Below are 13,426 nucleotides of genomic sequence, written 5' to 3' on the forward strand. Positions count from 1 at the left end.
GCTCTTACAGTAAAGATCACCTTCTCCTGTATACACTGCTCTTACAGTAAAGATCACCCTCTCCTGTATACACTGCTCTTACAGTAAAGATCACCCTCCCCTGTATACACTGCTCTTACAGTAAAGATTACCTTCTCCTGTATACACTGCTCTTACAGTAAAGATCACTTTCTCCTGTATACACTGCTCTTACAGTAAAGATTACCTTCTTCTGTATACACTGCTCTTACAGTAAAGATCACTTTCTCCTGTATACACTGCTCTTACAGTAAAGATCACCCTCCCCTGTATACACTGCTCTTACAGTAAAGATTACCTTCTCCTGTATACACTGCTCTTACAGTAAAGATCACTTTCTCCTGTATACACTGCTCTTACAGTAAAGATTACCTTCTTCTGTATACACCACTCTTACAGTAAAGATCATCTTCTCCTGTATACACCGGTCTTACAGTAAAGATCACCCTCTCCTGTATACACTGCTCTTACAGTAAAGATCACATTCTTCTGTATACACCTCTCTTACAGTAAAGATCACCTTCTCCTGTATACATCCCTCTTACAGTACAGATCACCTGCTCCTGTATACACTGCTCTTACCGTTGAGATTTATACACGGCTCTTACAGTACAGATTACCTTCTCCTGTATACACTGCTCTTACAGTAATGATCACCTTCTCCTGTATGCACCACTCTTACAGTAAAGATCATCTTCTCCTGTATACACTGCTCTTACAGTAAAGATCCCCTTCTCCTGTATTTACCACTCTTGCAGTAAAGATCCCCTTCTCCTGTATACACCGCCCTAACAGTAAAGATCCCCTTCTCCTGTATTTACCACTCTTGCAGTAAAGATCCCCTTCTCCTGTATACACCGCTCTTACAGTATAGATCACCTTCTCCTGTATACATCCCTCTTACAGTACAGATCACCTGCTCCTGTATACACTGCTTTTACCGTAGAGATCACCTTCTCCTGTATACACTGCTCTTACAGTAAAGATCACCTTCTTCTGTATAAACTGCTCATACAGTACAGATCACATGATCCTGTATACACTGCTCTTACAGTAAAGATCGCCTTCTCCTGTATACACTGCTCTTACAGTAAAGATCACCTTCTCCTGTATACACTGCTCTTACAGTAAAGATTACCTTCTCCTGTATACACCAGTCTTACAGTAAAGATCACCTTCTCCTGTATACATCCCTCTTACTGTACAGATCACCTGCTCCTGTATACACTGCTCTTACAGTAAAGATCACCTTCTCCTGTATACACTGCTCTTACAGTAAAGATCACCTTCTTCTGTATAAACTGCTCATACAGTACAGATCACATGATCCTGTATACACTGCTCTTACAGTAAAGATCACCTTCTGTATAAACTGCTCATACAGTACAGATCACATGATCCTGTATACACTGCTCTTACAGTAAAGATCACCTTCTCCTGTATACACTGCTCTTACAGTAAAGATCACCTTCTCCTGTATACACTGCTCTTACAGTAAAGATTACCTTCTCCTGTATACACCAGTCTTACAGTAAAGATCACCTTCTCCTGTATACATCCCTCTTACAGTACAGATCACCTGCTCCTGTATACACTGCTCTTACAGTAAAGATCACCTTCTCCTGTATACACTGCTCTTACAGTAAAGATTACCTTCTCCTGTATACACCAGTCTTACAGTAAAGATCACCTTCTCCTGTATACATCCCTCTTACAGTACAGATCACCTGCTCCTGTATACACTGCTCTTACAGTAAAGATCACCTTCTCCTGTATACACTGCTCTTACAGTAAAGATTACCTTCTCCTGTATACACCAGTCTTACAGTAAAGATCACCTTCTCCTGTATACATCCCTCTTACAGTACAGATCACCTGCTCCTGTATACACTGCTCTTACAGTAAAGATCACCTTCTCCTGTATACACTGCTCTTACAGTAAAGATTACCTTCTCCTGTATACACCAGTCTTACAGTAAAGATCACCTTCTCCTGTATACATCCCTCTTACAGTAAAGATCACCTTCTCCTGTATACATCCCTCTTACAGTACAGATCACCTTCTCCTGTATACACTGCTCTTACAGTAAAGATCACCTTCTTCTGTATAAACTGCTCATACAGTACAGATCACATGATCCTGTATACACTGCTCTTACAGTAAAGATCACCTTCTTCTGTATAAACTGCTCATACAGTACAGATCACATGATCCTGTATACACTGCTCTTACAGTAAAGATCACCTTCTCCTGTATACACTGCTCTTACAGTAAAGATCACCTTCTCCTGTATACACTGCTTATACAGTAAAGATTACCTTCTCCTGTATACACCAGTCTTACAGTAAAGATCACCTTCTCCTGTATACATCCCTCTTACAGTAAAGATCACCTGCTCCTGTATACACTGCTCTTACAGTAAAGATCACCCTCTCCTGTATACACTGCTCTTACAGTAAAGATCACCTTCTCCTGTATACACTGCTCTTACAGTAAAGATCACCTTCTTCTGTATAAACTGCTCATACAGTACAGATCACATGATCCTGTATACACTGCTCTTACAGTAAAGATCACTTTCTCCTGTATGCACTGCTCTTACAGTAAAGATTACCTACTCCCGTATACACCAGTCTTACAGTAAAGATCACCTTCTCCTGTATACACTGCTCTTACAGTAAAGATCACCTTCCCCTGTATACACCAGTCTTACAGTAAAGATCACCTTCTCCTGTATTTACCACTCTTACAGTAAAGATCCCCTTCTCCTGTTTACACTGCTCTTACAGTAAAGATCACCTTCCCCTGTATACACCAGTCTTACAGTAAAGATCACCTTCCCCTGTATACACCAGTCTTACAGTAAAGATCACCTTCTCCTGTTTACACTGCTCTTACAGTAAAGATCACCTTCTCCTGTATACACCGGTCTTACAGTAAAGATCACCTTCTCCTGTATACACTGCTCTTACTGTACAGATCACCTTCTCCTATATACACCGCTCTTACAGTAAAGATCACCTTCTCCTGTATACACCGCTCTTACAGTAAAGATCACCTTCTCCTGTGTACACCGGTCTTACAGTAAAGATCGCCTTCTCCTGTATACACCGGTCTTACAGTAAAGATCACCTTCTCCTGTATACACCGGTCTTACAGTAAAGATCACCTTCTCCTGTATACACCACTCTTACAGTAAAGATCACCTTCTCCTGTATACACCAGTCTTACAGTAAAGATCACCTTCTCCTGTTTACACTGCTCTTACAGTAAAGATCACCTTCTCCTGTATACACTGCTCTTACAGTAAAGATCACCTTCTCCTGTATACACCGGTCTTACAGTAAAGATCACCTTCTCCTGTATACACTGCTCTTACTGTACAGATCACCTTCTCCTATATACACCGCTCTTACAGTAAAGATCACCTTCTCCTGTATACACTGCTCTTACAGTAAAGATCACCTTCTCCTGTATACACTGCTCTTACAGTAAAGATCACCTTCTTCTGTGTACACCGGTCTTACAGTACAGATCACATTCTCCTGTATACACTGCTCTTACTGTACAGATCACCTTCTCCTATATACACCGCTCTTACAGTAAAGATCACCTTCTCCTGTATACAATGCTCTTACAGTAAAGATCACCTTCTCCTGTATACACCACTCTTACTGTACAGATCACATTCTCCTGTGTACACCACTCTTACTGTAAAGATCGCCTTCTCCTGTATACACTGCTCTTACAGTAAAGATCACCTTCTCCTGTATACACTGCTCTTACAGTAAAGATCACCTTCTCCTGTATGCACCACTCTTACAGTAAAGATCACCTTCTCCTGTATACACCGGTCTTACAGTAAAGATCACCTTCTCCTGTTTACACTGCTCTTACTGTACAGATCACCTTCCCCTATATACACCGCTCTTACAGTAAAGATCACCTTTTCCTGTATACACTGCTCTTACAGTAAAGATCACCTTCTCCTGTATACACCAGTCTTACTGTACAGATCACCTTCTCCTGTATACACTGCTCTTACAGTAAAGATCACCTTCTCCTGTATACACTGCTCTTACAGTAAAGATCACCTTCTCCTGTATACACCGCTCTTACAGTAAAGATTACCTTCTCCTGTATACACTGCTCTTACAGTAAAGATCACCTTCTCCTGTATACACCGCTCTTACAGTAAAGATCACCTGCCCCTGTATACACCGCTCTTACAGTAAAGATCACCTTCTCCTGTATACACTGCTCTTACAGTAAAGATCACCTTCTCCTGTGTACACTGCTCTTACAGTAAAGATTACCTTCTCCTGTATACACCAGTCTTACAGTAAAGATCACCTTCTCCTGTATACACCAGTCTTACTGTACAGATCACCTTCTCCTGTATACACTGCTCTTACAGTAAAGATCACCTTCTCCTGTATACACTACTCTTACTGTACAGATCACATTCTCCTGTGCCCTCAGACTGAGGGAAGGTGCCTTAGACTAGCTTGAGGGCTCATCTTGGAGCCCTAGTCCCCCTCTACAAGCCCTGAAAGTTTGGGCTTCCTAGCTCCGAGGGAAGCCGCTGGAGGTGACTTCCATGGAGGAGGGGGACTTTGTGAAAAATGTACCCTGGAGGTTGTACAGCTGCTGCTGTGGGGGCTGAATACTTATGCAACCGAATTGCTTTCAAAGCTGCTGCAGCACTATTTTCTGCAGGGACTCGAGGGCTTCTTCTCGCAGACTGTGACATGGCCGCCCATCTGTATGTCTGGCAGCGGCAAGGGTTAAAGCGCCTGCTGGCCTGTGCTGTAGCAGCTGCCGCTAGCCGTGTGCAGCCTACACATGTATGTATACACCTCAATCATGCGCTACCACATGCAGAATGTCAGGTGTCATTGCGTCTCCCTCTGGTGGCAGCAGCGCAGATTGCAGATTGACGGTCCCCACCATTTCTGGGGTTCAAATTGTATAACACTGCCCCGGCAACCCTCTGACCCTCCGCTCGTTACTGCCCTGGCATCCCTCTGACCCTCCGCCCGGTACTGCTCCGGCACCCCTCTGACCCTCCGCCCTGTACTGCCCCGGCATCCCTCTGACCCTCCGCCCGGTACTGCTCCGGCACCCCTCTGACCCTCCGCCCGGTACTGCTCCGGCACCCCTCTGACCCTCCGCCCGGTACGGCCCCGGCACCCGTCTGGCCCTCCGCCCGGTACTGCCCCGACACCCGTCTGACCCTCCGCCCGGTACTGCCCCGGCACCCGTCTGACCCTCCGCCCAGTACTGCCCCAGCACCCCTCTGACCCTCTGCCCGGTACTGCCCCGACACCCCACTGACCCTCCACCCGTCTCTCTCTGGCAGGGATGGCATTCCTCCGTACCGCTCCAGCAACAAGAAGCAGCTTCAGAGGGAGATGCACCGCAGCATCAAGGCCAACGGGCAGGTGGCGCTACCTCATTTCCCTGTGAGTACAGCTATCTGACTATTAGGGGGCGGTGTATATGGGCAGCCCCTCCCCGATATCTGAGGGGCGTGTTCTGTGTGGTGCCGGTGGCAGCTCTTCTGCAGTCATCTCATTGGCTGGTGTAGATGGTTTCCTTGTGGTGATGTCTTCTAGTGCGAGATCAGGGGCCCCGGGGGAGGCTGGTAGGGGCCACAGTGTATCAGAGACCCCTGCTCTGTAGCTGCACAGGCTTTTGGGTAACCTCCCTGGAGGAGCAGTGAGGTCTCCTGTCATGGCCGGCTGTCTCCAGCCCATCTTGGTCATCTCGTGATTGTGGTCTCAGTCTGGACACTGTCCGGCTGTCTCAGTCCTTGTGTTCTCTTCTGCTTATTCTCTGTCTTCTTCCTTTGCAGACCATTATTGTCCTGAACCTATTGTCCTTCTTCCCGTCTTGCAACCTCTGTCTCCACCTTCTTAGTCCTTCGTGTGACCCTTTTATGCATTGTCTCTTCCTCCATCTTGGCTGTCTCTCTTTACCACATTCTTCTTCCATGTGACCATCTTCTCCTCTGTCTCTTCCGCTATCTCTTGGCTGTCTTCTCTACCACATTCTTCTTCCATGTGACTCTCTCCTTCTGTCTCTTCCTTAATCTCTTGGCTGTCTCTCTCTACCACATTCTTCTTCCATGTGACCATCTTCTCCTCTGTCTCTTGGCTGTCTGTCTCTACCACTTTATTTTTCCGTGTGACTCTCTTCTACTGTCTCTTCGGCTATCTCTTGGCTGTCTCTCTCAATCACTTTCTTCTTCCATGTGACACTCTTCACCTCTGTCTCTTAGCTGCCTCCATCACTTTCTTCTTCCATGTGACTCTCTTATCTCCTGTCTCTTCCTCGATCTCTCGGTGGTCTCTCCACCACTTTCTTCTTCTTTGTGACTCTCTTCTCCTCTGTCTCTTGGCTGTCTCTATCATGTTCTTCTTCCACGTGACTCTCTTGTCCTCTGTCTCTTTCTCTATATCTTGGCTGTCTCTCTCCATCACTTTTTTCTTCCTTGTGACTTTCTTCTCCTCTGTCTCTTGGTTTTCTCTTTTTACAGTCTTCGTCTTCTATGTGACGTCTTCCTCAGTTTCTTGGCTGTCTCTCTCTACCTCTTTCAGCTTTTATGTGATCCTCTGTTTCTTCCATCCTCTCTCCCTCCTGGCTGTCTCTCTTTGTACCTCTTTTGTCCCCCATGTGCCCCTCTTCTCTCTGTCTCTCCTGTGTCTTGGCTGTCTCCTTCGTTTCCCCCTGCCTCTACCTCTTTCGTCCTCGGTCTCCTCCTTGATCAGTTGGCTTCTCTCTCTACCATTTTCTTCTTCTATGTGACTCTCTTCTCCTCTGTCTCTTGGCTGTCTCTCTCTACCACTTACTTCTTCCATGTACCCCTCTTCTCTTTGTCTCTCCTGTCCCTTGGCTGTCTCTCTCTAGCTCTTTTGTCCTCTGTCTCTTCCTTCCTCTTGACTGTCTCTATTCCTCTTTAGTCCTCCCTGTCTTCTCCGTCTCCCCCTGTTTTTTGGCTGTCTCTCTCTACCTCTCTTTCATCTTCCATGTGACCCTCTTCTCTTTCATTTCCCCCTGCCTCTAACTCTTCCATTCTCTGTCTCTTGCTGTCTAATTTTTTCATCCTTCATGTACCCCTCTTCTCCTCCATCTCTCCCTGGCCTTTAGCGGTCTCTCACTCTCTCTCATATTCTATGTACCCCTACTCTCCTCCATCTCCCCCTGTGTCTTGGCTGTCTCTCTATCATCCTACTTGTACACGTCTTCTCCTCTGTCTCTCTCTGTTCTTTGGCTGTCTCTCTATCTCTCATCCTTCATGTACCCCTCTTTTCTTCTGTCTCTTCCTGCTCCTTGGCTGTCTCTCTATGATCCTCCATGTACCCCTCTTCCATTCAGTCTCTTCCTCCCTTGGCTGTCTCTTCTCCTGTGTCTCTTCCATTCTCCATGTACTCCTCTTTTCCAATGTCTCTTCCTGCTCCTTGGCTGTCTCTCTCTCTCTCATCCTCCATGTACCCCTCTTCTGTCTCTTCCTTCCTTGGCTGTCTCTCTCTCTCTCTTTCATCCTCCATGTACACCTCTTCTACTCTGTCTCTTCCCCCCTTGGCTGTCTCTCTCTCATCCTCCATGCACCCCTATTTTCTTCTGTCTCTTCCTCCCTTAGCTGTCTTTCTCTCTATGTCTCTTCCTCCCTTAGCTGTCTTTCTCTCTTTCGTCCTCCATGTACTCCTCTGTCTCCCCCTGTGTCTTGGCTGTCTATCTCTTTCATCCGCTGCCTCTTATTGCTCATTGGTTGTCTCACTCTCATCCTACTTGTATCCCTCTTCTCCTCTGTCTCTTCCTGCTCCTTGGCTGTCTCTCTCTCTCTCTCTCTTTCATCCTCCATGTACTACTCTTTTCCAATCGCTCTTCCTGCTCCTTGGCTGTCTCTCTCTCTCTCTCTTCCTCCATGTACCCCTCTTCTGTCTCTTCCTTCCTTGGCTGTCTCTCTCTCTTTCATCCTCCATGTACTCCTCTTTTCCAATGTCTCTTCCTGCTCCTTGGCTGTCTCTCTCTCATCCTCCATGTACCCCTCTTCTGTCTCTTCCTCCCTTGGCTGTCTCTCTCTCTCTTTCGTCCTCCATGTACCCCTCTTCTCCTCTGTTTCTTCCTCCCTTGGCTGTCTCTCTCTCTCTTTCGTTCTCCATGTACACCTCTTCTCCTCTGTCTCTTCCTCCCTTGACTGTCTCTCTCTCATCCTCCATGCACCCCTCTTTTCTTCTGTCTCTCTCTCTTTCGTCCTCCATGTACCCCTCTTCTCCTCTGTCTCTTCCTGCTCCTTGGCTGTCTGTCTCCGCTCCATCTCTCTGTTAGCCTGCTGCGGTCCTGTCTCCTTGCCTGTCTCTTCCTCTCGCTGTCTCGGCCATCCCCTCCCCTCTCGCAGATTTTTTTTGATGTTTGACAAGTGTCTTTGAAGATTTGCAGCTCGGCGCGGCTCCTGATAGGCTGCGTGTAGTACAGAAGGAACAAGCGGGGTTCCACAGAGTGTAACCAACTGCTAGTGCCGTAGGCGAGGGCTGCCGGGCAGGATGCCGCTCCATGAAGCCACCGCTCTGGCTGATAAATATCCAGAGCAGTCTCACAGCCGCCTCGCTTCTCTCTACCTCTCTCAGAGATGCGACGGATTGGACACGGCTCCCTCTAAACCATGCCTGTCTCTTCTCCCCGCTCTCCATAGAGGACGCACCGGCTGCCCAGAGAGATGACCCCCGTAGAACCGGCAGTCTTCGCGGCTGAGCTCATTGCCCGGCTGGAGAAGGTTAAACAGGAACAAGAGACGATGCAGACGCTGGAAGAGAGGCTGCAGCAGATCAAAGAGGTACGAGGCACATAGCTGCCTCCTCGGCAGGTTTTTTCTCGCCCTAACGTGTTTCATCCGCCTCAGGACCTTCCTCCTCGTACAGAATAACGGCACAGACCAGGGTTGATGCTCTGGATCCTCACAGACGCTGTGCCGCCAGCGACTCCTGCCGTATGTGGCAGTGATAACGTTTCGTCGCCTCGGTACAGCAGCTGTAGGTCTCCAGTGTATATTAACTGTTCGGTAACCGGTGGAATGTGGCAGTTGATACCTTGTTGCTTCTCCTCATTGTCTCACATTTTAATTTCCAGGAAGAAGAACGGGAGGAGTGTGAGACCCCCATCTTCTTCCAGGCACCCCGTGATCTCCTGGTTTCCAGCCACCAACCACCGACTTCCTGCGATGATGACCCTCAGACCATCCTAGACGAGCACTTATCACGAGTCCTGAAGACGCCCGGCTGTCAGTCTCCGCCCTGTGTGGGGAGGTCACGCTCCCCTGGCCGCACTCGTGTCCTGAGGCCTACAGGTGCGGTGCAGTCAGTGCCCTGCCCTGTGCTCACCAAGAGCTTTGTCACCAAACAGACCACCAAACATGTTCACCACTACCACTACATCCATCACCATTCTGTGCCCAGGACGAAAGAGGAGATTGAGGCGGAGGCGGCTCGCCGGGTGCAGTGTCTCTGCACCAGTCCTGCTGACTACTGCTGCTTCCTGCAGAACAGGACCCACTGCAGAGACCTGCCGCTCCTGCACATGGACGCTGCGGGGTAAGGTCCGGTGCTGGTGGTGCCCGGGTGGTCGGTGACTCAGGTCCTGACGTTTCCCTTCTGTCTCGGCAGCAGTCGCTCTCGCACCTTGTCCAGGAGGAAAGTGACCTCTGACCATTTGGGGGAGGACAGAGTAGACACCACCACAGTCATATACCAGCTGCCCATGGAAGAGCACCTACCGACGGCCTGGCAGAGGGTGGTGGAGTGCGAGAACGAGCGGCTGAGCAAACACCGATCTCACAGGTACTGGGGGCTCCAGAGTATTCCAAGGGGGGTCGGGGGCGCTCCCAGTGAAGTTCTTGTCTCTTTAAATGTGTCGCCACCTTCTGTCCACTGTCTCTATGACTCTCACTTCCTCATCTTCTCCGCAGTGCCCATAACATCAAGCGGAACACGACTTGTGAGACCACCCGAGCTTCATCAGCGGAGCGCCTGGCGCCACGCCACCAGTGGAGCGCCCCCAGTGGCCACACGAGGAGCCAGCAGCCCCTGCACCCACCTGTCCAGGAAACCACGGTGGTGTCGGTCAACACACTGGCTCAGCTGGAGGAGGCATGCAGGAGGCTGGCGGAGGTGTCCAGACCAAAACAAAGGTGAGGACCCCCCCTTCAATGGTCAGATAGAGGACCTTTGGCCTAGACACTGTCCTGTTATAACACCCCCTTCCCCAAAAACATGAGGTGATATCTCACTCCTACAGCTTCTGTTGGGATCATAGTGGAATCACCTGCCCCCCAATATTCATAGGTGTCCCCTGTTAATGGTCATCTTGGGTACTTGTGTTCGGGTTCATGTGAATGAACCCCTGATGCGCCCTCTTCGCTCCTCTAGGTGAATTGCGGTATCTGTTTTTTGCATCTTTCCTGGCACTCGACCGGTTGGATGTCACTTCTGTGGGCGGGGCAGAGACGGCAGGTAACGCTGGAGGCCACTTCAAAGCCACCCCTCCCCCTCCTGTTTACCCAGCGTCGTGTCCGACCCCCCGCGTCTCCTTCCTCTTCATCAATCCTGCGCAGCGCGGTCTCCAGCTGTCTGCGCTGCCTGCTGCTTCCGAAATCCAAGACATGAAACACGCAGCTGGAGCGTCTCCGACTTCTCGCCTCCTTCCATCTGCTCGCCAACTTTTTCTTTGTTTTATTCATTCGCACTTTTGCTCGGAGATGGCGGCGACCGCGGCACAGATATACCCAGCGCAGCGCCTCTTAACCCCCGCACAGCAGCACAGGATTGCTCTTCCACGCGTCTTAGCCGAGCCTCCTGTAATTTGCTGCTTTCTCTTCCTCCAGGTGTCCATCCTCCAGTCACCAGCGCAGTCACTCCGTGCCGTGTCCATCCGCCATCGCCGCGCAGGTGTAAGTAGCGTCAGCCCGGGGGCGTAAATAACGTTCGCAGGCGCAGATTCATCCCATTGTGAGGGAGCGACCATGCTGATAACATGGGGTGAAAGGGCCAGTACAATCTTAGTAAACATCTCTACTTGCTGTCAGTGAAGATCTTCCAGCATACTATTAGAGAGTTGCCCATACTTACTCTTCCACAGTGATGAAGCTTAATGTACACCGGCCCTTTAAGTGTCTTTTGGTGCATAAAAAGGGGGTTCAGAAGGATCTCCGATATTGGGATCCCATCTTTTGAGCTGTATACGAGGCGTAGTCCTCTGTGTAGATGCTAACCCCTGATCCCCCGATCCTTCGGGGGATGTCCTCTTGCTGGCGGCTTCTCTTTTTGGCATGCTGTTGCTCTCTGTTATCAGCCACCTTGAACATTTATCTTTTATCTTCTTGCAGACAAAAAGAACCAAAGAGGCAGCCGAGCGAGTTAGGCCCGGAGCTGACGCTCACGTATTTCTTCTGCGGAGAGGAGATCCCGTACCGGCGGATGCTGAAGATGCCCAGCCTGACACTGGGGCTCTTCAAAGACCAGCTGAGCAAGAAAGGCAACTACAGGTACGAGGCGCGAGGTATTCCTCCCCCCGACCCTCACCTGGGACTGTACGTCAACTGCCATCGCCGGCTCCTCAGGCTCCGTACGTCCAGAGGAAGGCACAGTGCAGCACAAGTGACGTGTCCAAGGTGTAGCCGGCCACAGCGCTGAGGGGGAGGCATGGAAAGGCCTGGTCACCCATAGCAACCAATCACAGGGCAGCTTTCACTTCTCAAGAGCAGAATACGACATGAAAGCTGTGCTTTGATTGGTTGCAATAGGCAACCAGGCCTAGTCATTCACCTCCCCAATGTCTTCCAGCCCGGGGCAGAGCACAATCACCCCCAAAAGTCAGAGATTACTTGTGTCCCCAATATGAAGCATTATAACCAGATAATATACACGGAGCAGGAGCCCAGTCAGAATAGTCTATAACTGGGGGCAAATAAGAGGGGCAGTAAACCTGGGGTCTATGAACAGAGTCTATCAGGATTTGCACTGAGATGAACTAGTTATGTCTGCTTTGTGTAGACTGGTCGTGTCTCTACAGAGCAGACATTATCAATCCATCCACTGATCCCAAGACATGAGTAACCGATCCTAATCCCACCATGCCCGCAGTTTCTAGAATTCTGGAGAGCCCCTTAAGGCGGTGCCGCGTCATTTTGTCAGGATTTTGCGTTCACCGTCCGATTTCTGTCTTTCAGGTATTACTTTAAGAAGGCGAGCCGGGAGTTTGACTGCGGGGCAGTATTCGAGGAGATCAGCGATGACGACGCCATTCTTCCGCTGTATGAGGGGAGGGTCCTCGGTAAGGTGGAGCGCATTGACTGAATGCCGGTGACCACCTTAACGGAAAAGTCGTCTTCTGACCGCATGATGTGGTTCCTGGCGGCGCAGGAGGTGGCACGTCAGCGCCCATTGAGGGAGCCATGTCCGCTGCTGTTGATGTCGCAGTGGGAGGAGCCAGTGGATCCAGCAGTCTATGCACTAACTCATATAGTACCACTACAGACTGTCACATGACCTGGAGGACGCCGCCGCGAGCGGACACTGCCCCGCCTCCTGATGAGACTGAAGCCATCTTGATGCTGCTTGTACAACTTTGGCAAAATGTTTTGCGCACTTGCCATCGTGTCGTTCGGTGCCTTCTGTTGTTTGTACAGACCCCCCCCCCCGCCCCCATTTATTTATTTTAATAAAGTTTCTGCCCCCTCCCCCACTATTAAATATTCTAATTTATTCGTATTGCATTTTCACGGAGGAGATTTACCGTATGTCGTGTCCGGCCGCCCATGACCTCTGCCGTAGAAGCATTCGCAGCTGTCCGCCTTTACTGCCGCTGCATCAGGGCAGTGGGCGGGACTTTACCACTCTGGCCCCGCCTCCAGTCAGCAGGTAGTGTAATCAATACCCTCTGACTGGTGCCATTCCGATATGCAAATAAGCCCCGCCTCCTCGCAGGACAATGCGACAACTCACCCCCGGGGGGAATTCCGTCTTCCATGCTCTGCGCGGGGGAGGAGGTGGCGCCCTGTGTCACTTGACCTGTCTATAGACGGTGTACATACCGTATGGTACCCGTCAGCACAGGGTCACCCACAGCCTCCCTCCCGTCACCCGCAGCCTCCCTCCCGTCACCCGCAGCCTCCCTCCCGTCACCCGCAGCCTCCCTCCCGTCACCCGCAGCCTCCCTCCCGTCACCCGCAGCCTCCCTCCCGTCACCCGCAGCCTCCCTCCCGTCACCCGCATCCTCCCTCCCGTCACCCGCATCCTCCCTCCCGTCACCCGCATCCTCCCTCCCGTCACCCGCATCCTCCCTCCCGTCACCCGCAGCCTCCCTCCCGTCACCCGCAGCCCCACACCCTATAAATTATACGAATGACCA

General features: G+C 50.1%; 1 protein-coding gene across 3 annotated transcripts in view; it reads left to right on the forward strand.

The window, feature by feature from the left end:
• Positions 1-13,226, forward strand: part of AXIN2 (axin 2) — a 57,447-nt gene extending 44,221 nt beyond the window's left edge. Inside the window, exons 4-11 of one of the 3 annotated variants that reach the window (XM_040435908.1) lie at positions 5,382-5,484; positions 8,718-8,858; positions 9,152-9,612; positions 9,685-9,858; positions 9,987-10,208; positions 10,902-10,967; positions 11,403-11,561; positions 12,246-13,226. In XM_040435908.1, coding sequence (XP_040291842.1) covers positions 5,382-5,484; positions 8,718-8,858; positions 9,152-9,612; positions 9,685-9,858; positions 9,987-10,208; positions 10,902-10,967; positions 11,403-11,561; positions 12,246-12,372 — 1,453 coding nt within the window. In that variant the 3' untranslated portion in view covers positions 12,373-13,226. The remainder of the gene's footprint in view (positions 1-5,381; positions 5,485-8,717; positions 8,859-9,151; positions 9,613-9,684; positions 9,859-9,986; positions 10,209-10,901; positions 10,968-11,402; positions 11,562-12,245) is intronic. The other 2 variants (XM_040435909.1, XM_040435911.1) reach the window with 2 other exon arrangements.
• The last annotated feature ends 200 nt before the right edge of the window (positions 13,227-13,426 follow it).

The sequence above is a fragment of the Bufo bufo genome, chromosome 6 (assembly GCF_905171765.1).
Source record: "Bufo bufo chromosome 6, aBufBuf1.1, whole genome shotgun sequence".
Taxonomy (NCBI): Eukaryota; Metazoa; Chordata; class Amphibia; order Anura; family Bufonidae; genus Bufo; species Bufo bufo.